Source organism: Perissodus microlepis, chromosome 22 (genome assembly GCF_051167445.1).
Source record: "Perissodus microlepis isolate ML-2025 ecotype Zambia chromosome 22, ASM5116744v1, whole genome shotgun sequence".
NCBI lineage: Eukaryota > Metazoa > Chordata > Actinopteri > Cichliformes > Cichlidae > Perissodus > Perissodus microlepis.
In genome coordinates, this window is record NC_140481.1 from 13,626,190 (window position 1) to 13,650,407 (window position 24,218).

Below are 24,218 nucleotides of genomic sequence, written 5' to 3' on the forward strand. Positions count from 1 at the left end.
TCAGAGGAAAACTTCCTGCAGCGACTTGTCTCTGCCACGTAGAGGAACAGCTGCACGTTTTCATGCTGCAGCAAGTCTGTTAGAAACTTTTTAGCTCTTTGTTCAACAGGCTGTTTCTTCTGAAAGCTGACTGTGTCAGCATGCTGCTGGTTGTGCTGAGCTGGCTCTGCTCCTTCATGCTGGTGTCCGTCAGCAGCGGGGGGAAGCTGCCCGAAGCTGAAGTGACGATAGAAGTTCTGCACAGACCTTTCCTCTGTCACCGAAAGTCCAAGTATGGAGACATTCTGCTGGTGCATCATGAAGGATACTTTGAGAATGGCACCATGTTTTTCTCCAGGTTTGTTTCATGGCTAACGCGAGGCTTATAACGCTCAAATATGATGATGCAACTCTGTCAAGGAAGCAATGAAGGAGCTGGCTGAAGGAGAGATGCAGTGACGTCACCCTGGTTTCATAAACAGCTTTTATAGATTTAAAACTCTCGAATGTCGATGTTAGCTTTTATCTGCAAGGGATACAAAGTTAAATGTTATGTCAAACATGAGGCCCGTGGGCCAAAATAGGCCGGGCAAAGACTCCAATCTGGTCCACTGAACACATAGCTGTAAAACTTTTAACTACTGTCAAAGACTTCCCCCAGGGCCATTCATACCACACCAAAGTTATTAAGTAATAGATAGCCAAATTATATGACAGAAAATTTTCAGTCTTTTCACTAAAATTAGCAAAAACTTAAAAAAAAAAAAAAAAAAATACATTGTAAGCTACTAGCAACTAGACCTTTTTCTGTAATTTCACGGCCAAAGAGTCATGCTGACTGATTTCTTCCATGAACTACAGCAGAATTTCCTTATCATGTAGAAAAACTGAGTCATACTATTAAAAATTGCTTCTTTTCCTTATACTAAGACATGTGAACGATTCAATGTGTAGTTTAACTTCTTTACACAGACAGAAAGGGGAGTTTCACTGGTGGGCTGGACCAGTGAAGTGGCCTGTATGTGGCCCACGATGTAAAATGAGTTTGACGTCCCTGCTTTAGTACAAGAGTACAAGGTCCGTGGCCAAAAATGGGCCCAGCCAAGACTCCAGTGCGGGTTTTGGAAAATGTGATTAGGATGAATTTTGGACTTTTAACTGTATTTTAAGTTTTAGAGTAAAGACCTCCCCCATGGACAGTCGTATTACACCAAATTAACAGTTTAACAATTAAATAATAATAATGTAAATTAATAATGTTAATGTAAAGTAGATTTTCTGTGAACTAACAAATTCTTCTGTTTTATAATTACAGGACTGTCTGGGCAATGAGCTAGCAGAACATTTTCTATAATTGTAAACATTTCTTTCTTACAATTAATGCCCAAAGAGTCGTGGCAACAGATGTTTTTCATTTACTAGAGAAATATTTCTCTGTTGTGCAGAAAAACCGAGAACCTGTGTACTGTTACACTTCTTTTTCTAATACTAAGACATCTCAGGTATTAAGTCTGTTAAGATCAAAGTGGACTTTGTGTACCCCGCAATAAAACATTTTCCATCTCTGCCCTAGCTTACATAGCAGCCAGCTTAGGTTTTTTGAATTTAGGTTTTAAAACTGCATCACTCTGATACATTTAGGGCTCTATATACTCTGTAATAATCCTTATTTATCATATGATATGTTTTAGTGCACCTCTCCTTAGGGCTGTTCGATATAACGATATATATCGGATGACGATATAAAAACGTCTATCGTTTCATTTTACGCTATCGTTTGTTTCGTGGTGTCGCAAAATAAACTGTTTACGGCAATATTTTTTCATTGTTTTGATGGTCACTGTAGTGGCTATATTAATTTCTTCAAGTTCTCTCTTTCTCTTATATTTTATATAACCACACTACAGACGGACAAGCGCCTGTTTTTATGCGTTGTGGTTAGCAACAACAACGGTAACACCTTCGCGTGTCCGCTTGTTTATGTTCCACATAAACCTTTCACAATAAAGCTTAAGATCCTGTTGAGACTTTTCAAAATAAACTGAATCACGTGAAAGAGCAGATTATTAACGGATGAGAATTAAAAAGGAGCCGCCAGGTGCTAAAAAATAAACCTTAGACTCAAACGTTAGAACAGGCTTTTCCCCGCAGCACGCCGTGTAATAAATACTCACAAAGAAAACGGCGGCCTTTACAACTTATGCCTAAAAATGTATAGTTTCATGCATCGGTTAAAACACTTGACTCCGGGTAAAGGACGCGCAGCTGGAAACACTTCCCGCAAGACGAGCTGCCCGAGATTCACAGAATTTACAGAAAATGTTACATTTTTGTGATTTATACCACTATCGGGACGATAGAACTCTTATATCGGGATATGAGATTTTGGTCATATCGCACAGCCCTACCTCTCGTGCATCCAATGCTTACAACAAGCAGCTTTAGTCTTCAGATTGGCTGGACCTCACAAATGTAAGGTTTTGACACTGGGTGGGTGGAAAAATAATATCCCTCTTCTTGAATTAATGAAAAATACTTTATTTATCCCATAAATAATAACATCAACTGCCAGATGACTCTGCCAGACAGATATTTTTTTTATGATGCAATAATACAGCTATCTTCTCTTGCTTTAGATTCAGGTGGTAAAAGTGACTCAGGAACACAGACACAAGGCTAACACAGGTCTTCAGAACCTCGCACTGATGCCATCAGGGTCTGCGTCCTTGCTGTAGTGTGTAGTTTCTCCAGCTGTCTTCTAACCAGGCCAGAAGACAAACAAGCAGGGGTGGTTCCTCAGATGTGGGGTGGATGTGGTTTTAATGAAGAATAAGTGGAGAAGGGCAAAATCATTGAAGGTGATGAGGGTGTTTACTGAAGGAGGAGGCTGCAGAATGCCCTTCATGCTGCACTCTCCTCAGTTCCTTTTCTCCAGACATGAAGGCGTCTTTTTTTAACAAGCAGTTCTTTCGGGTCACTGGTGATCAAGATTTATTGTTCTTAAAGCAGCATACAGTTCCAGCTGGAAAGATAGTGTTCACGGGATTTGATATCTTCTGAGATGGAGCTTGTCGATTTGTTAATGTTCTCTCAGTGGGGTTGGCTACGTCCACAGTCTTTGAAATCACATAGAGCCTGCAGTAGAAAAACTGTCTGATTGGAGCATTCATATCAGCAGGAATCATTATAACTCTGAGAAAAGCATCATAATTTCCTTGACCTTTGATGACAACTCAGAGACCATCTCTACATCTCAACTTTTCACTCTTTCTACACCTGTGTTTGTTGACCAGTCAAGTCAGCGGTGACAAGCAGCCAATCTGGTTCACTCTGGGCATCAGAGAAGCAATCAAAGGCTGGGATAAAGGCCTGCAAAACATGTGCTCAGGAGAGAAGAGAAAACTGGTCATACCTCCAGAACTGGCCTATGGGAAGGAAGGAAAAGGTACAGAAGCTTCATCCATATCTAAGAAGTTTCACTGCATGTTTTATGACACGGTCTTGGTGTCTCCAATTCTCACAGTGTGACATTATTATGCACGCATCTTATTATACTTGTCTTTCTTGTTCTTTTTAATTGGTTTCTAGGAATGAATTCATTCAATGTCTCTGAATGAAGGTTTCATTTGGTGACATTAGTCCACTTTTTCTCTACGTGGAGCATTTGAACAATACTGTGCTTTTTTTGTCCGGTAAGCACGAACCACTCTAACCCATAACATCTGTCTCTTCTGTTTCTAACTAACCTTTCTAATGCCAACAGATTCACAGCAATAGATTTGCTTTTTATTCCTTTTTACCATCTGTGTTCTTCAACGGAAGAAAACTTCCTGGATTACAGGAAGTTTTGGCAATATTCAATTTCAGTTTGAGCTGACATCTCTGCCCATTACCCTCCTGTTCTCTGTATTCAGGTAAGATTCCACCTGAAAGCACGCTTACCTTTATCATCGAGGTGCTACAGATCAGAAATGGACCTAGGTCACATGAGTCCTTTCAGGAAATGGACCTCAACGATGACTGGAAGCTCTCCAAGCATGAGGTGAAGATAACCATTGAAAACACATGAAGTTACATGGATCGGTTACATATCCCATGTCACTCTAGACTTTACTTTCCGTACAAAGAGGAAAAAGTGTCATTTCTAATTTATTTTATTATGTTTGTACTTAAGTCCCAGTCATCCTGTTCTTTTCATGTCTGCCAGGTGAAAGAGTATCTAAGGAAGGAGTTTGAGCGTCACGGCTACCCTCCCAACGACACTCTACACGAGAACATGGCGGAGGATATCTTTGCCAAAGAGGATGAGAACAAGGACGGTTTTATATCCTCTAGAGAGTTCACTTACAAACACGATGAACTGTGAAGTCCCATGAAGCGCTCGTTTGTGTTTCGTGGTGGAAATTCTTGTCAGAGACTCTTTGAGGTTATTTTTGTCTGTTTCAGTTTTACAGAAGCTTTAAGTCTGTGTTGCGTGACGCTGTGTGTGGTTACGTTTTGTTGCAGATTGTTTTTTTAATTTTGTGATTTGTTTATGAAAATCCTTTTTGGGACCACTGTTAGCTATTTTCACAAGTCAAAATATCTGTGTGAAAACTGTCGTGAAATATCAGGTTAATGTTTTTTGCTCTTTTTTTTATAAATATAAATAAATTTTGGGCAAACTTGGGAAGACTGAATTAATGTTGTGACACAATGAAGAATAACTCAAAACCACAGGAGAACTTTACCTGTTGTTTTAATGGGGATTTTGAGATAATAACACACACATGTTTACAGCCCTGTTTGTGCAGCTTTGGGATTGTTTGAATGGATCGAGAGCCTTAACTCAAAAAAGGACCACTGTTTAAGGCAGATACATTTATTAGTTGTTGTTTTTTTTTAAAGTAAAGTAGCTGTGTAAACTTTTTAGTTGCTTTGGTTTATTTGTTGGTGACAGATCAAACCAACAGGTGGCACTGTCCTCCCATGTGTTAGTGTTGGTTAATACATGAGGAGCAAGAAAATGGTACACCTTGTTACCCAATTGCCGCCATCAAGGCAAGAGCTGAGACTGAGGTATGTTTGCTTGTCTTTAGCAACGTAGTCATAGCTACTGTAGTCACAAAAACTGCCTGCTTGAATGCAAATTTTCCAACTACAAGTGCACAGAGATGATGCTTAACATATTACAAACTATGTCAAGAGTCATGTTAGCGATAATTAATGGAAGACCCTGTTCTTCTAGCCTGTGTGTGTAGAGTCTGAATGGAGCTTATGAGCACAAGCAGGGCGAGTGCTTCTCCTCTCACGCACACAAAACATTCTGTACTTGAAAAGGTCAGAGGTCACATAGTCAGAATAAGATGGGTCCTTGTTTTGATGCTTTGAAAATGCACAACCACACGCACACACACAAATGCACCAAACACAACAACACACACACACAAAGCCTCTATCCATGCAAGTCCATGGCAGTAATGCCAGTTTAACTGTGAGGACTCGTAAGAAGGAGAAGGAATACTGAGATTTGTCCTTTTTTGTTGCGTGTCACGGTGCTGAGATCATGACTCATCGGAGGTGTGCCCTGATCCCTGGTGGTTTGGGGTTCACTGTAAAAGAACAAGGAGGAAGAAAAACAGAGCTCAGCAGATGAGACTACAGTGCTGAGAAAAGAAAAGCTGAGGAGTAGTAACTTTGCTTTGTGGCTACCACTGTTTTCTTTGCTGGGGTAGATCCGTGGGAAAGGCTTGAATTCATCGGGTGGGGGTAAATCTTCTACAGGGTGGAACTGGAACTTTGATTCAAAGTCATCCGCTGGAGTAAAGAAGATGCAGATTAGAAGTTTCTACCCTTTTTTTTTTTAAAAAAAAAATGTCCTTCTGCTGTGCAGCAATAACTAACTTTCAAAGTTTACATAAAAGTTATACATTTGAACAGTAAAAATCCTTTTAAAATCTTACCTAAGCTCTGAAGATGTCCATTCCTGAGACTGGATGGGGGCATGGGAGGAGGTGGAGGAGGAGGAATGCGGGTGGACAACTCTGTGGTGGGGGAACGGGCGGGGGGAGCAGGAGGAGGAGCCAGTCGACCCACACCTGTTAATAAGTGGGCATCAGAAGAAAAACAACACTTAGAATAAAAACAAAAAATATACATTTTATGGAATTGTAATTCAGCCTGGATGACCTCTGATTTCCTGCTTCTAAATATAGATAAAACTAAGATTATTGTACTTTGCCGTATAAATCTTAGAAATATAATGTTGAACCAGATGCTTACTCTGAATGCCATTATCTTGGCCTCCAGTAACACTGTGAGGAATCTTGGATTTGTTTTTGACCAGGATATGTCCTTCATTGCACATATTAAACAAATATGTAGGACTGCTTAGTTCCATTTATGAAATATCTCTAAAATTAAAAATATCCTGTCTCAGAGTGACGCTGAAAAACTATTTAATGCATTTAAAACTTCTAGACTGGACTACTGTAATTCATTGTTATCAGGCTGTCCTAAAACTCCCTGAAAAGCCTCCAGCTGAACAAGAGTATTGAAAGCAACAAGAAAGTGAGAGTATATTTCTCCTATACTGGTTTCTCTTCACTGGCTCCCCTGTTACATCCAGAATCAGATTTAAAATCATTCTCCTCACATACAAGGTCTCGAATAATCAGGCCCCATCATATCTTAAATCTCGTCTGAAGACTCACCCTTTCAGTTTGGCTTTTAAACCCAGTATAGAATGGTAATTTCATTTGGATTTTATTGCCTTTTTATGTTGTTTTTTTTATATTGTTACTGTTATTTCAACTTGTATTTTATTTTTAGCATTTATGTTTTTATTGTTTTAGTTCACGTTCAGCACTTTGGTCAGTGCTCACTGTTTTTAAAGCGCTTTTTAAATAAAGTTGGCTTGGCTTAAAGACCTCATAATACCGTATCACCCCAACAGAGCACTTCACTCTCAGACTGCGGGCTTACTTGTGGTTTGTTTGGTATTTAAAAGTCAAATGGGAGCGGAAGAGCCTTCAGCTTTCAGACCCTTCGTCTGTGGAACCAGCTTTCAGTTTGGATTCAGGAGACAGACACCCTCTCTACTTTTAAGATTAGGCTTAAAACTTTCCTTTTTGATAAAGCTTTTAGGGCTGGATCAGCAGTCCTAACACCTGTTTTTTTCCACTCACAATGTGTTTATACACCCCTCTGCATTTAATCATTAGTTATCATTAATCTCTGGCTCTCTTCCACAGCATGTCTTTGTAATGTCCTCCTCCCCTCACTCCCAACTACTCACGGCAGATGGCTGTCCCTCCCTGAGCCTGGTTCTGCCAGAGGTTTCTTCCTTTTGAAAGTGAGTTTTTCCTTCCCGCTGTTGCCAGTTGTTCATAAGGGCTCATCTAATTATTGATATTTTCTCTGTTTTCTCTGTATTATTGTATTGCTCTTTACCTTACAATGTAAAATGCCTGAAGGGAACTGTTGTTGGGATTTGGCGCTATATAAATAAAACTGAATTGAACTGAATTTAATTGCTTTTGAGAAGCTTTGAGTCTGGCCTGTAGACACTGGAGAGGAATAGAGAAAACACTGTGGAAGGATAGACTTCAGAACCTAATCAGCACACCAGCTGTGATATACACTCATTTTTCTGCACAAAGATAAACCGGGTCTCACCAATTTTCCTATTTTCATTTTATGCTGGTTAACTGCCTATAAATACTTAAACAGACATGGCATGCTTTAGGTTGGTTTTTTACAAGATAAAAAACATCTTAAAGTACAACATTGTGTAACAGAGCTTCTTCAGCTAGTAAATATCAACTTTCTACTCTACACTGTGGCATCTATGTATGGGATCAATCATATAAATGTTCTCAAAAAAGGCTAATAATACTATAATAGGTCTATCTCACCCTGTCAGAACTGTTACCATCAGATAGACAGTACTGAACAAGTAAAACAAGCAGAAACAGACTGAATAACAGCTTTTATCCCAGTTCTATACAGGCATTAAATGCTGCAATGGCCACACGTGTTTTGTGCAAGAAGGGGTTGTGCAATTTGGGAGAATGGAGGAAGGCTGCTTTTGACTTTTGTATTTACTTTTATCTCTTATACAGTTTTATGTCGTTTTTATGATGCGAGTGATCTTTGCACTGTTGAGATTGAGGCTAATTATACTGTACTTGTTGCATGTAATAGTGGCAATAAAGATATTCTAATCTACATGGATGGATTTAAACCTGCCTTCTTTCCTCTGGTACAAAAAGATACCAGATTCTATTGAACTTTGACCCTCTCCAAAAAATGACGCCACTACTTACCTGATTTATCTCAGTAGACACTTCCTAATGAGTTAATTACCTTAACCATTATGTAATCCACATTTAGAGTAAAGTATGGCTAGGTATGATTTAGGATAAGATATTGTCCCTTGGTCTCTCAGTCAGGTCCTCCACCTCAAACATCATGTCCAGTTTTAAAAAGCAGATAGCAATGGTGAAACTGCTCTTGAAGCTTGGGGCTTCACAACAACCCTTCGCTAACCAGTCGGTGAGGTCACAGTAGCTACTTCCATCTTTTACAACTATTATTGGGAACTTTTTTAGGCCACGCCCTTAGCTGAACTTGTTTTCTGATCTCTAAAACATTGCTTCAGCGCAATCGTTTTCTTTCAGATTTTCTTTTAATTTTCCTTCTTTTTATATCATCACCATTAATATATCGAGTCAGCTCCATTTACATGACTGAATCATTTCTCGCATAAAGACAGAATTCAAAAGATTTTCCAAAGGCATGGAGCAGTGGTTTAAACTTTTTATCTTCCATACAGACTTTATCCGTTTCAATTATGGAAAAAACATGTAACAGGCAACAGGTTTATATTTATAAACACAAGTGGCATTAAAGAAGCATTTTTACATCCTGTTGTCCACCTACCTGCACTCCTGGGTATAGCTGGTGGCCGTCGAGTGGGAGCGTTGCAAGGGTATGAGGGAGGCAGAGAGCGCATTGCTGGGGAAGGCACTGGAGCCACTTTGGGTGGTGGTGGAGGTAGGGTAGACGGGCAGCTTGGAGTAATGGAAGGTGGCAGAGGGGGAGGCGGAGGTGGGGGAGGCGGTCCCAGGGGGCTGTCCCGAAGAACAGGGAACCTTGAAGTTTCAGAGTAGACTGCAGATGAAGGCGGAGAGTAGAAGTACCCCGAAGAATGGTCCCCTGGGACAGCTGACAGAGGCTGGACAGTTGGTGGCGGTGGTGGAGGAGGAGGAGCAGGAGGAGGAGAGGGCTGGGAGACAGATGAGTGTTGCGAGTGCTGGATGGGGAGCCACATGGGCTTGGTAGTCTGGGATGGAGGCGGAGGTGGAGGGCAGGAGGGGAGAGGGGGAGGCTTGTTACCTGGCCGGTCCTGGAAGGCCTGAGGCGGGGGAGGTGGGGGAGGAGCAGAGGGAGGGGCAGGTGGAAGGGGAGTGGAAGGAGGGAAAGGCGGCGGGTGCATGCTGCTGTGAGAGGGGGAGGGAGGAGCAGAGGCCGAGGGGGCGAGTAGGCGGTGGACGGAGGTTTGAATCTCTGCTTTCCTGTCAGGTTCAGCGAAGCTGCTGGAGTCGGCCGATGAAGGAGGGTTCCACAGAGGCTTCAGAGAGACTGATGAGCTCGATCGAGACACTTAAACAGAACAAACACACACAAGAGGAGCCATTTGAAAGGGAAAAATGTTATTGTGACTACTGACAAATCATAAATATATCTATGCGCAAGAATATGACATTTTGCACCAACCTCTGGTTTTGCCTGCTAGGTCTCTTTGTCCTGTAGGCCTGAGAGTGGGGAACCCTCCAGCAAATAGCCCACTCAATGATGGCCCCACGGGTGCCATGCCACCCGATGAGGACTGAGAAGCACCAGCATTTCCAGATAAATCTCCTGTGCTAGCCTTGGAATCTGGGGAACGCCATATGCACATGTTAGTAATGAAATAACAGCAGTGCAAAGGCATCAAAGCTTAATAAATCATGTGGTCAATCACAATATTTGGTCTAATATCATTATAAATGTATTCACTTCATACATAACATTGTATATCTTATAAGCTCATGAGTTTTGTCCCAACGAGAGCTTGTTTTTAGTGCTGGAAAAAACCTAATGAAGCTAACATCAAAAACTCAAACATGTGCAACTTTCGCACCACCACACTTACCTAACCTCCCAATATTATTAGCCCCCTGAGAAAATGACCTCTTTATTGAACCATAGCGCAAACCACTGCTGTGCAATGATGTGCTTTAACTTTGTAATGCTCAAAGCTTTTAAAAATCAAGTTAAAACTGAAGCTTCCAATTTAATAATAATGGATTGGATTTATATAGCGCTTTTCAAGGCACCCAAAGCGCTTTACAATACCACTATTCATTCACTCTCACATTCACACACTGGTGGAGGCAAGCTACGGTTGTAGCCACAGCTGCCCTGGGGCAGACTGACAGAAGCGAGGCTGCCATGTCGCGCCATCGGCCCCTCTGGCCAACACCAGCAGGCGGTAGGGTAAAGTGTCTTGCCCAAGGACACAACGACCAGGACAGAGAGCCCGGGGATCGAACCGGCGACCTTCCGGTTACAGATGCGCTTCCCAACCCCCAGAGCCACGGTCGCCTCCTAATTTACATAATTTACATAAATTGGAAGCTTCAGTGAGGGGCTGAGCTGTCACTTGATTAAAGCATCATACCAAAATCAAAAACAAATCAGTTTAGACTTAAGAAAGAATTGCTGATGCTCACAAAACAGGAGATGAATATACAAAGTTATCACCACCTTTCCCAGGGTCAAGAAGTCCAGTGAGTGAAAACTTCAAAGAGAGCCGCACAGTACAGAACAAGCCTGGCAGAGGTAAGAAGCAAAAGATCTCAAAGAATCTGACACTGATGAATGACTGTAGTCAGAAACTGTCAGACTGTCTCACGGAAGATAATCACTAGAACCCTGCACAGGAATGGAGTCTGAGGTTATAGAACAAGAAAAACTCAACTTTTGCAAAAGAAACACCTTCAGGCCAGACTAGAGTAGGCCAAGTACAACCTGGAGAAAGATTTTGTAAACTGGAAACATGTCCTTTAGTCAGATGAGATTAAACCAGAGCTCTGCTTACTCTGCTTAAGTTTGGAGAAAGAAGGGAGAGACGTACAACCCAAAGAACAGGGTTCCCAAAGTGAAACACTGCGGTGTGAGTATTATGTTGTCGGGACCCTTCGGTGCATCTAGGAATCTCGCCAAGGTGGAAGGAATCATGAAGAAATAAGAATATGTGAAGATCTTGTAGAAAACCTCAAGCAGTCAGTAGCAAACCTGGAAGAACCTCCAGAAGACCAAAGTCAACATTACTGACTGACTTGAAATCTACTGATAATATGTGGGTTGAACTGAAGACCCTGGTAGTTTTTCTTTTTGTAAAACTATTTTTTGTGCAAAGTCAAATAAAATAAGCATCCAAAAAATAAAACTACAATGTTTAGAAAAGCTATGTTAAAAATCCCTTGCTCTGTTTAAAAGGACTTGGAAAGTAAAATTTTCAGAGGGTCCTTATGATCTTGTCTTCATCTATACACATAAACATAAAAAATATGAGAACTTAAATTAGACGGGAAAAGGTTCAAATACACACACAGCCAGAGATGGCCAGTTACTGTAATCCGATTACTTTTTCAAGTAACGAGTAAAGTAAGGGATTACTATTGCAAAAACAGTAATCAGGTTACCGTTACTTTCCCGCTGGAACGCTGCGTTACTGCGTTACTAAAACCGTGATTTTTTTGCGAGAATGTCTCACGACAGTGACGTAAGCGAGTGCCACGTTCGTGACAACAGCTGTGTGCAGATCAACAATGGATAATATATCGAGTGTGGGAGAGCATGCAGCGTTTAAAGCGTGGAAGTACTGACCTTATTTTGAGTTTGATTCCATAAAAAGTGACAAAAACATTAGTGTCCGTTGTGCGTGGGAAGAAAACTTCTTTTTACAGCGAAAAAAAACCCCTAAACTTCCAAGCAAGCACCGAGAGCGCTACCACGTAATGGGAAATTCACAGAGAAACTCGCGGATTCTTCCACTGACCGTTGCGGCTCACCTGCACCAGGGCAAACCTCCGCCTCCCCCACCCCTGCTATACAGGTGAAAATAGAGCAACAGGACCGCTAGTCTTTGATGTTATTTATTTTCTGCTGTGTTTCACTTGCATCTATTTGAAAGACTGAGTGTAAACACAAAAAACTATTTTATTTTATGTGCAGGAATGTGCAGAAAATAGGTTTAAATGTTCAACAAATTTCTTCCAGACAGAGAATGTTGCATATAATTTAATTTTTGCTTGATGCATAAAGTTAAAAGATTAAAACTAATAAAACAAGTTTTTAAAAGAGACTTTTCCATTTGATTACATTTTGTATGATGGATTATGCAGAAAAAGTAGAATTGGGCTGAAAGATCTATCGCTTTATCACCTATTCAGGTTGTAAATCGTGTTTTTAAAAAGTAACTAAGTAACTAAGTAATTAATTACTTTTGAAAATAAGTAATCAGTAAAGTAACGGGATTACTTTTGGGGGGAAGTAATCAGTAATTAGTTACTGATTACTTTTTTCAAGTAACTTCACCAACACTGCACACAGCACACACGCATATCTGGTTCACAGTCTTTAGTGGTATTGCACAGGGTGTGTTGAGTGGTGACAGTGCACAGTGTTTTGCCTTTTCTATTGTGTCAGTGTATATAGTACCGTCTGTCTGTTCTTCCTGTGTCTTAATCAGCTATAGGGCATTCCTTCCTGAAGCGTGCACTGGCCTTGTGAGTTCAAATATAGCACAAAGACACCAAACATCCCCCAGTCTTCTCCCCTTCTTTGTCCTTCACTTTAATATGTCGATTGTTTCACGATAACACATCACACTGGCATATTTCAAACTACAGACACACACTATATGAAGCACCCATTCACCTACGAGAGTGGCTGAGTGGGCGCTACTGTGATGTAAGGATGTAACATTTAGAGAAAACACACTGAGTGTGTCTGTATATGTGCAGGCTATAGGATGGTCATGTTGGGGACCTACTATTGACGACGGGGGCGCTGCGGTCGTTGACCTGCGTGACTTTCTTGAGCTTGGTTCCTTTCTGGATGTCTGCCAGCAGGGCATTCCTTCCACCACCTCCTCCTCCGCTAAACTGGACCTTGGGAGGATCTAATGGACACTGAAGAAAAACAGAACAAAAAAGAAGTAAGAGTGGAGAGGATCACTTTTTTGTTTATGCAGACAGACGTTACTGCTGTATCCAGAATCTACTGAGCCATGTCTTTGCACTGTTTGCTGGCTGCAGCAGCTCATTTAACAAGAGGACACTATGAGCCTGCTGGGGTAACGTAACACTCTTTTGCCACTGACAGTCTGCTGTCTGGGTTGTGTGTGTCTAAGTCAGTGTGTGTGTGTACACTAGCTCAATTAATAATGCAAATGAGCTCCAGATGGTCGATGAGCAGCAAGAAGAACACAATGAGTGTTTACAATTGCATAAGAGAGTTGCTGGAAGAATCTTATACCTGTGGCAGGGCAGCACTGGGTGGCGGTGGGGGTGGCGGGGCTGCTGGTGGAGGCGGAGGTGGGGGAACCGGCATGCCTTGGCCTCAAATACCTGGAGAAGACAAAGCGCACTCTATTGCAGGAAACCCTGTATGCAGTGCTTCGAGGTTTTTTATTCGCTCCGCGTCAGAAGAAGCTACTGTGTACTGGGTGCATTCGATGACCTGTCACCCTCTTCCCCTGAACAGGAAGAGCTTTCACCACCATACAGCACAAAACAGGAAACAGCAAAGCGCTCCATCCTCTCCAGAGAAATCTGACACATCTCCTCCTTTTCCCACAATGCCCCATGGCAGATTATTTCAGGCTAGAACAATGGAGAGTGTTGTGTGAACAGTAATGGACCCCTACCCTTTATTCGAGTCAGTGTCCAAAGGCATTTACTGCAGTAACTGTATGGAACTTCATGGAAAAGAAATTAAGGAAAGTCCAGAGGAAACAACAACGGTGTCCCAACACGCTGTTCTATTCTTTTATGTTTCAGGTTGTACTGAGTGTAACTGTGCAAAGAAAGCTTTTAAGAGCTACTGGTTCAGTAATCAAAGCCCCGCTAAATGTCCACTACAACAGCGTTCCAGGAAACAGCTTGTGTACAGAGTTATGTCACATGTTTCAGCTTCTACAGCTAGTAAATGGTCCACAGTGACAGTCGCTGACATGTCCACCCACCATCTTGACATCATGCATTTTTGATAAGCTGTCTTCCTCGGCTGACGGGCTGAAAACAGCCAGAGGTTTGTGCACAAACCTCAGGCTGTGGAATTTGCACATGCTCCTCTTTAGCAATTTAATAAAGCACACAACATAACCTGTTTTTGTTGAACACATCTCTCTTGTCGTCTGCACTGGGGGAAGAGAACTAAGCACAATTACTCAAGTACACTATTTCAGTCCAAATTTAAACTTGTGTACTTTATTTGATGATTTAGGTTTTATTCAGTTACAAGTTCCCATACACTTTCAATCCATTGATCTCCAAATGACGTAATAAATTTTTGGATTGGTTTGGGAACATTTGCTTACTTCTTATTCCATTTAAGGTCTTGTTGTATTAGACAGGAGAAGCTGAAAACACAACTGTTTTCTGACATCAGGATAGTTTCACTTGTTGGAAATAGTTTTCAAACATGTAAACATATGATGACCTCATAATATGACTCTTTGTTGTGGATTAAACAACTAAGCAGCACAGAAAGTATACTGAAATTACCTGAACTGTAAAGCTTTAGTGCCATAAAATGCTTAAGTTATCCAAAGACAAGAGATATTAAAAGCTCTGTCAATAAACATAAGTGCACAATAAGTGCTTTTAATTAAGTAATTTTATGGCTAGCAAATACCTTTACTTGAATATGTTTTTGTAATTGAAGTAAAGGATCTGAATCATGCTACTGGTTTTCTGTCTGTGTGCAGTTCATGCTTTCCCTCTTTGCAAGTGGCAGGCTGTCCTCCGTTGCTATTTCTATCTTCATAACTGTGTCAAGCAGACTCAGTGACACTGCCAGTTTAGCTCTCTAAAGGGGGGAAGCTGGACACCGGTCAGCTGAGGTCTTCCAGAACAGGTGGGGAAGTAAGTGAGGTGAGTACACCTCTCACAGCAGTTGTTGCTTTTCTTTGTACCTCAAGTATGAGCTTAATCTTCCCCTGAAAGAATATCTGATATGACAGCTGCTGCAGCCAAAAAAAAGATGGATCACACTTTTTATTTTCTAGTAATTTATTTCCATATTTTATAATCTTTACAAAAATCCCAACCAATTTGTGATAAGTCTTCACAAAGAATGGCTGACTTTGCAAACCCAGCCCAAGAATAACAGCCAGGATTAGCACAACACAGTGGTTTTAAGTAATGTCCATATACGTTTTATTTATTTATGTTTTTATATTATTCATTCATTATTGCCCCTAAAACTTCCAATACATTTTTGTAATGCAAAATGTATCTGAAAGGACATTTAAAAAAGGGTGGGTACACTTGATGCTCCATGCCTGTGCAGGGAGCTCGAATACATCCAATTCATCTGCTATAAACATTTCTATTTGGACCTGCATTTTTAAACATTTCATTACAAACTTCTGTGAGAATAAAAACATTAAACCGTTACATGCAAAAGTGCACTCGTTAAGAAATCGCCCTACCTTCAGAAAATGTCAGAACTTCACCTGTTTGCAGAGAGAACTTCAGTGTGGTCCGTTAGCGCAGTGCCCTCTTCATAGCGGGACACTTGTGAGAAAGTTTCCAGGTTATATTTAGTCAAATGAGGACACTTCTTATCACACGCCTGGGTTGTCGGCGGCTGAACTCTGTGGTGCTCTTGCAGATATCTTAAAAAGTTCCATAAACTTTATTTTGCTTAATTTTTGAGTTTATAGCGGAGACGCTGACGACACTGCAACACAACAGCCCTGGCTGTTTTCGGTTTATTCTCTTGGGAGCGCAGCGCCGGGGGCGCACAGAGCAAAGCCACACCTCACTGCTCCACAGTCAACGACACAGAGAGACAGAGAGAGAGAGAGAAACAGGATCAGTGTCGTTGGCTTCGTCCGTGCTGAAGGAGCCAAAACACTTTCCCTCTTATTGAGTTACACCAGTGGAAGGAGACAAGCATTGTGTATCCACGACTGTGGGTTCTGACTGCGCGGTAAAGACGTCTGAAGTAAATTCTTTGCCCCCTACAAAACTACAATTTGTTTTTTCTAAGCATATCTTCCTCCTGTTCATTGCAGTTTGTTGCTGTATGACAGTCTACTGGCGGTAAATTATTGCCCCTTGTGTTGAAGATATGGTATTACAAGTCGGTCTTATTCATTTGTGCACGCTCAACTTCACACTTACACGTTTAACTGTTGCACTTTATATACAGAGCAGCTATGAGACAGCCGACAATAAATGTGATTTCATTGTAAAAGGTATATCAATTGTAACCTTTGACATGCACTGTGCACACACACAGATACACACCTTAAACAGTGACAGAAGAATGCCGCGACAATGGCATACTCCTCCTTTTAACTACCTGTGATTCACACCTGGGCTTAACATCTACTACCTGCTTTATTTAATTAGCTGTAATTCCTTGTGAGTGCTTTTTTTAGACATTGTGATGAGAGCACACAAGGTTGTTACTCTCAACACAGCTGCCAAATTTACTGACATGTTTTTAGGTTGGGTGTTTTTTGCTTTACTCGATCTTCAGATTTTCTTATTTATTTCCTTATTTGGTGTTATTGTTGTTGTTGTTGATGGGCTTTTCTGTGTTAAAGTTGTTTTTAATGGGGACAAAGAAGCAAACTTTGCACTGCGTGGGTTAATCCATCAACAAATGGGGATTCGTGAAGCACACAGACACACAGCAATCAGCTGTAGCAGATGTCAGATTTATTTCTCATATTTTGCCTTCATGTAAAACTATTCAGAGGCCATCCAAAAGCAGAGAAGTCTTAAAAAGAAATTAACATCACTTCCTTGTCCTCATCTCATCTGCCTGGATATTTCAGCAGTGATGGCTTTGCTAAAGGCTTTGTGCAATATGTCAATTTGAATCCTTCATTGAAGTATTTTACGCATTTTGCTGACAAGTTTTGTGCATCTGACTAAGCGCTGCTAACAAACCATTTTTTTCTCTCTCTGTTTTCTTCACACACACACATACATAAAGGAACCATTTACACCTTCATAAACACCCTTATAGCCCTTATAAAAAGCACTGTAAAATTATTGTTACACATATCCTTCATTATTAGGTTTATATTATTAGATATTATTTTCTATTAATCTTATTACAGAAAAAATGTAAACATTTTATGAGCAGTTCCTTCCTGAAACACATATGGAGCACTGAAAGGAGAAAGGGCATTCGAGGCTCGTGCATTTTAAAGCAATAGTACAGGATAATTATTACACTGGCCTCTTAAGTGCTGACTGTTTCAAGGCTGTACCTCCTGTTTTCTAAGTGTAATATTGCTGACACTGTTTTTTTGGCTTTCTGGCAAAGTGCATCAACAAATGTCTAAAATCATCCTTTTTTTCCAGTATTGGGCTAAAACTTGAATGCTCATCATCTTCATTATCACCAACATATAAAAAAAAAGAAAGAAAAATCAGCAGAATTCCTGGCATGCTTCATGAGAGTGAAACATCTTCATAGACCTTGATTTCTCCTTCTCCTCCATCTTCAAGCATCTCTGTAAAGCAGTCTTTGATCGCCCGGCTTTTTACTCCTTGCTGTCATCGTGCGTCCTCTCTCCCAGACGTCACGTTCTCTTTCTCTTTCTGCTCTATTGGAATAGTTGTACGGATCTTCTTCTTTTCTTTGAATCGGCCTGAGCGCGATATATTCATGTTCCTGCGACAAGTCTGCTCATTGAAGACCGAGTCCAGTCGGGAGTCGTCGAAGGTTTCATCGCTGAGCAGGCTGGAGCTGTTGTTGGACACCGGCTGGGAGGCCTTGGAGGTTGCAGGAGAGGCTTTTGCCCAAGGGTCAAAGTTCACATCAAAGGCTTGATCCTTGGCGGTCTTTTTCTTTGGCAGGAATGCCTTCCACCATGGGGTCCTCTCTGTCATCTTTGACTAAAGGGATGCAGTGACCTGTAAAGAGGAACACAACCCATCAATAATTTTTACGATTTTAAGATCTTATCATCTTTTACAGTATTTGTCCTTTAATATAATCCAATTTGAGATGCCAGTTTGTCATTGGTTTGGTATTCATGCTGTTCTACAGCCTTATGTCCACTCTCATAATTACTACAAGTGTAATTTCTGTTTTAATGTCTTAAATTACACTTTACCTAAATGTTTGCCTATCTACATATATTTTAGATGAGTGAGAGGTGTCTTGCCAACTAATCCTATGAATAACCAGTGTAACCATATTTAGCGTCGCTGTAAAACTGGTTTAATGAGTCTGAGAGTAGAAGTGCAAACCCAAACCGAGATTCACAGGCGATCAATACGGAAAAAGGACTCAGAAACACTTATCCTACCTGTGTTGCAAGAGGTGGTGTGGACAGTTAAAACGACCCTAATAAAAGTGTCAGCGTCGGGCTTTTAATCGTGACGAGCTATCTATAAACAGCATTCGGTGTCCTCTTCTTTACTGGTGCAACACCTGGAACAGCAGTGACAACAGTCCTTCAAAGGTTCGTAGACGTATCCATCTTACGCACGAGCCAAGTACTCTGTCTCCTTACACTTCCCAGCAACAAAACCTTTTCTTTCTTTTATGTTGCTCTTATCAAATAACTCCGCTCTACTCCTCAGCAGTTCTTGATAAAAGAAAACAAATGAAGTGACAGACTAATAAGGAGCGGCTTACACTAAACCAGCAGGTTTCCGCCTCCGAAACTTTGATGAAGAAACACCTGTCCTCCATCCTGATTGGATTGGACGCTTTGCGCTTGTCACGTGAACACGGTTCAGGTGAATACATTGGGATGGTAGGCGGGGCGTGTCGTTGCACGGCAACACGACCCACGGGATCGTACAGTCTCCTCAGTAACAAAAAAAAAGAAAAAGAAGAAGATTCCTTTGTCAAAGCGGCCCAACCCTAAGCCAGAGAGCCAAATTACGTTTCAGTGTTTGGACGTCCTGTTTTTTAGGCTCTGGCTTGTCGTGCAAAGGAGAAGAATGAGGTAGTGAAACGTTTATTCAACGAGTTAATAGCGCAATTAATACCCGTCGTGGCTGGATTGCTGCTCGGTAGCGTAGCGTTCAGTTCAACTGCATGGATTTAAATTATAGCCTGAGTTAAAGTCATTACATTTCAGGTGTCTATTGACGTCATTTTACTGCTCTAAACGTGCGCTAGTGCTGCTGTAAATTCAAATTTAATGGGAACAGTTTGGCTCTGCGCCAGATTCATTCAGTTTCATCCACTGAGGCACTCTCATGTGTTCCTTCCGGGTACATTCGCTTGTCCCTGCATTGTACTTTGTCTCTGGAGTCTGTCAGTAAGGCTCAATGTGTTATAATGTTATAGTTTTATTACTATTTCATTATTATTATTCATTAGAGGCTCAGCCTTTGACTTCACCTGTTATATATATATATATATATATATGTGTATATATATATATACATATATATATACATATATTTAAGTTGAAATAAATTGAACCCTCTTTGATGATGTTTCAGATAAGAAAAAGATAAGAGGTAAACATAAAATGCAGTTTCCAACTGAAAGTGTTTGTTATTAAGGGGGCAAAAAATTCCAACCTACATCACCCTTTAAAAAGAAGTGATTGGCCCCTAACCCTAATAACTGGTTGGACCACCCTTAGCAGCAACAACTGCAATCAAGCATTTGCAATAGCTCGCTTCGAGTCTTTTACAGTACTGTGGAGGAATTTTGGCCCATTCTTCTTTGCAGAATTGTTGTAGCAACATTGGAGGGTTTTTGAGCATGGACCACCGTTATAAGGTCATGGCACAGCATCCCTGTCGGATTTAGGTCAGGACTTTCACTAGACCACTCCAAAGTCTTCATTTTGTTTTTCTTAAGCTATTCAGAGGTGGACTTGCTGGTGTGTTTTGGATTGCTGTCCTGCTGCAGAACCCAAATGCGCTTCAGCTTGAGGTCACAAGCAGATGTCTGGACATTCTCCTTCAGGATGTTTTGGTAGACAGCAGAATTCATGGTTCCAGTTACAAAAACAAGTCTTGCAGGTCCTAAGGCAGCAAAACAGCCCCAGAACATCACACTACCACTACCACATTTTGATGTTGGTGTGATGTTCCTTTTCTGAAATGCTGTGTTACTTTTACGCCAGATGCAACAGGACTTAAACTGTCCAAATAGTTCAACCTTGTATTGTCAGAATATTTTCCCAGGGTATTTTCTTGGGAGTCATCAAGATGTTTTCTAGCAAAACTGAGACGAACCTTTGTGTTCCTTTTGCTCAGCAGTGGTTAATCATCTTGGAACTCTGCCATCGGGCCATTTTAGCCCAGTCTCTTTCTTATGGTGGAGTCATGAACACTTACCTCAACTGAGGCAATTAGGGCCTGCAATTTTTGCACTCATGACTGTGCACAGGTACCCCGTCCAGCACATATCAGCAGGATGCAAGATGCAAGCTGGGACACTCAAGTGGCTGGGATAGTATACAGGAAGATCTGTGAGGCTAAGACTAGAAGTCTTTCAAGTCCCGATGGGATGAGGACAGCAGTCCTGTCCTGTGGGACTTTGAATTTAAGAAGCAGAAGACATTAGTTGTGATAGATGAAGTACCACAGGCTGGAATAACAACTGGAGCAAAAGTGAAAGGTAAAGTCCAAAGTGGCTGATATGCAGATAGGTAGGCAGATACATAAATGTAAATTCAGTGATTTTATTTTTCTATTTTATTTTCAGTATGAACACCAAGATCCAATTTGCCTTTTAACCCTTGTTAATTAGGGAAATTGCATCACCTCTTTGCTGCGCTTATGAAAGCAGTTTCTCTGACCATGGAATCTCAGCCTAAATGGTTTCTGTGTGGCTTGCTGCCAACAGGGAATACCAAGTCTGAGCTGAGAAACACAGAAACGGAGATAGAAAGAATATCAGGGAATCCTTTCTATCTCCCTCCTCCGAAACACAGGTGAAAGTTGTTGCTATGGCAACGGGAAACTGTTTGCAGTTCCTCTTTGTCTCTCTCTTTCTGTTTCAGTCAGTGTCCTGCATAACTGGGAGACTCCCTCTCCTCCTCTCCCGTCTGGGCCGAAACTCTCTAGAGTTATTTCCTCTTTCCGGTGCGAACAGAAAGCTGGTTGTGTTTGTACTTTATTGTTCCTGTGCTCAAACAGAGGTAACCATGAATCCTTAACCGACCATCATTTATACATTTTCACCCAAGTAAACAATACCATTTTTACAGTACAATTTTTTTTTTTGCAACCTTGCACGTAAACATTTTTGTCTTAAATAAACTGATTGATAATGAACTGGCCTTTAAAACAGAAACACGATGCCTTCAAGTGTCATGTTTTGGCAATCCACTTGCTTTCGTGAAGCCATTTCTCACATTTGTGAAGCTGTTTTTTGCCATTTTTGCCATGTGTGCCATATTTCAACTTAGAACTGCATCACATTATGCTATTATATTATATCTTCTCCCAGTCTTTTCTTCCAGCTTTCTCTCCTATATCGCTTCATCTGTTCTCCTCTCCCCTAATGCTGCAAGCAGCCTTGCTGAGAGTTGATATTTAACTTCAGCCCCACCAGATAAAGAAAGCACCCATGCAGTTATTTTGAGAGGGAGATCTACAAAATAAAGATTAGCTTCCAATCCCGAGAACACTGAACTGATTATTCAGGGTGAAAATACAGAAGAAGAGCATTTGTCCCTTGAAACAGTAAAGCATGTGGAGAATGTGAGTAGAAAACTTGAAGTTGCAACACACTGAAACAATGACCTTTATTGCAGGTGTTCCCTCCATCTGTATCTGTTTCTGTGTGGCTTGACTGTGTGCCATTAGAAACATAATAAATCAACACTTTTTTCTCACAGCCACACAGTCACATGCAGCAGCCATGCAGAGGAAATTAACACTTTTAGTCACTTTAGGGAGGTAATGTTTTAAAATACCAATAATTATCATATATTTGTGCTCTGTCAAGTATAAAAAACATTTTAAATGACTTTAAATGGAGTTTAATCTAGTAAATGTGTACACTTGGTACTTGAATTTGAGTGCTCTTTTACTTTTTCCACTGGCAGGAAGTCATATATTGTCAGCAACATAGTATAACGTCCTAAACCTATATATAGATGTCATGACTCTTTAGTAGGTTATGACAGATTAAGACACAATGAGTTTACCATTAGGTTACAAGCCCATAAATAAACAATTACATTGACTCACATGCACACACAGTTCGACTTACGTGTGCCCGCCTGCGCTCGTGTTTCCATACGCGATGACGCTGGTGCGTTTGCATCACACCTTATGCGTATGAGTGAGATTTGATAAACCTGAAAATCTTTTTTGAGTACTGAACAACTGGTTGAACCAAGGTGTGCTAGCCATGGGAAAGAGAGCAGGAAGGCAGCCAGTTAGACTGGTAGAGTCAGATAGAAAAAAAAAAAGAAAAAGCAGCAGAGGAAGTGAGTGGTTACTGTATCTAAGGATAGTAATGATGTAAACAGAGGTCTGCCTGCAGACAACATGAACCCCTCTGAGCCCTAAAACCACAGGCCACCTCAGTGACAAATTCTGAATCACAGCTTAAAGACTATAGAGGTCAAATACCACTAAGAACTGGACCAACAAAAATAGTAACAGTTGTCTGTTCTGGTTACTTTGGGTGGAGTTTGGGTTTGCATTGTATCTTTTTAATTAAACAGTTTGCATTCCTGGGATGTTTTCAGTCAATGTTTTTGGAACTACGAGTAAAGCAGCGAGAAACTCACCATAGCTTCACCTGTGATTACTGACGTTATGAGAACGTCCAAGAATGCAGAAAGGAATCCAACAGTTCTCGGCCAATTTTCTTTCTATTTAATGTGTTTCTTTTCGTGAATGCAGATACACGCACATGAACCTAGAACTGCACCTACCCATGGTAACTTTGCACTGGCTTTGAAATGGTTGACCTTAATGTACAACACTGCTACATGTCAGATCTTAAAATTGCCTAATTCCAGTTGCCTTTATCTTTAGATCTTTCCATTATTTTTCTGATGATACAATACCTCCTGGCAATGGCTAAACAATCCTGAGATTCATAAATAGCACCAGCAAGTAATCAACAGACCACAATGTATTCTCTCTATGGTGTTAATAAAGGTATAAAATGTCACACAATGTTTTCAAACTGCAGTTATTATAACCGATTGTGCAGCCATTAATTCACTGAAGGACAGGCAGTAATGCAATGCACTTGCATTTATACAGTGCTTTTATCTCTTACTCACCACTCAAAGACTTTAGACTACAAGTCATATGTTTTTCACTTTCATACAGTGCTTTATCTACTTCGCATCCATGGCCAGTTTTGAATTGCCAATCAACTGAACATGTGTCCAAGACTGTGGTAGCAAGCCAGGAAACCCCTGCAGGGACAACATGCAAACTTCGAACCAGGAAACTGCTTGGTGCCAGGCAGCATTGCTAACCAATGACAAAACCAGCATTCGGTTGAATTTCTGACTGATCTACATTATTGTACAAAAGTCTTGAACCAACCGGCATTATCTCTGCTGTGTGGAGTGTAGTCATGTTGGAATCCATTACAATTTGGCTTATATCTGCCAAGGTCTTTACATTTTATTTACTGATTTTTTTGGTGGAAAATTATAATGGAAAGCCTTATAACTTACAACGCATGATTCATACAAGGGTGGTGTGTATTGTCAAGCTGTAGAAAGTAACATAGGATTGAACGTAGGATGGTATTTAAAATACTGTGTCACAGTTGACCTCTGACCTGTCGCTCAGAGTCAAATTGAGCGATTTTAAATGACAAATGGTTTTCAGACTGACGGGAACAGGTTCACACGGGATAATTTTTGAGTACAGTTGATTAATTTTATTACGACTTTGTTATGTAAATTATAGTAAAATGTCCTAACTGTTTAAATTCATAACAATTTGAATACAAATACAATGTATCTGAATAAGTATTTTTTTGGAAAACAAACT

General features: G+C 40.8%; 3 protein-coding genes across 3 annotated transcripts; 1 reads left to right on the forward strand and 2 right to left on the reverse strand.

The window, feature by feature from the left end:
* Positions 1–30: 30 nt before the first annotated feature.
* Positions 31–4,644, forward strand: LOC146362687 (peptidyl-prolyl cis-trans isomerase FKBP14-like). The gene is made up of 4 exons (XM_084919541.1): positions 31–337; positions 3,273–3,424; positions 3,894–4,021; positions 4,187–4,644. The coding sequence occupies exons 1-4, from the start codon at positions 141–143 to the stop codon at positions 4,343–4,345; spliced, it is 636 nt and encodes a 211-aa protein (XP_084775667.1). The 5' UTR covers positions 31–140; the 3' UTR covers positions 4,346–4,644.
* Positions 4,645–4,700: 56 nt separating this feature from the next.
* Positions 4,701–13,623, reverse strand: wipf3 (WAS/WASL interacting protein family member 3). The gene is made up of 7 exons (XM_084918957.1): positions 13,549–13,623; positions 13,064–13,223; positions 9,739–9,900; positions 8,902–9,624; positions 5,922–6,056; positions 5,671–5,775; positions 4,701–5,570 (listed from the first exon to the last, which is right to left on the reverse strand). The coding sequence occupies exons 1-7, from the start codon at positions 13,621–13,623 to the stop codon at positions 5,530–5,532; spliced, it is 1,401 nt and encodes a 466-aa protein (XP_084775083.1). The 3' UTR covers positions 4,701–5,529.
* Positions 13,624–14,906: 1,283 nt separating this feature from the next.
* LOC146362689 (proline-rich protein 15-like) lies at positions 14,907–18,906 on the reverse strand. Its single transcript, XM_084920240.1, has 2 exons — positions 18,575–18,906; positions 14,907–18,176 (listed from the first exon to the last, which is right to left on the reverse strand). The coding sequence occupies exon 2, from the start codon at positions 18,150–18,152 to the stop codon at positions 17,817–17,819; it is 336 nt and encodes a 111-aa protein (XP_084776366.1). The 5' UTR covers positions 18,153–18,176; positions 18,575–18,906; the 3' UTR covers positions 14,907–17,816.
* Positions 18,907–24,218: the final 5,312 nt, after the last annotated feature.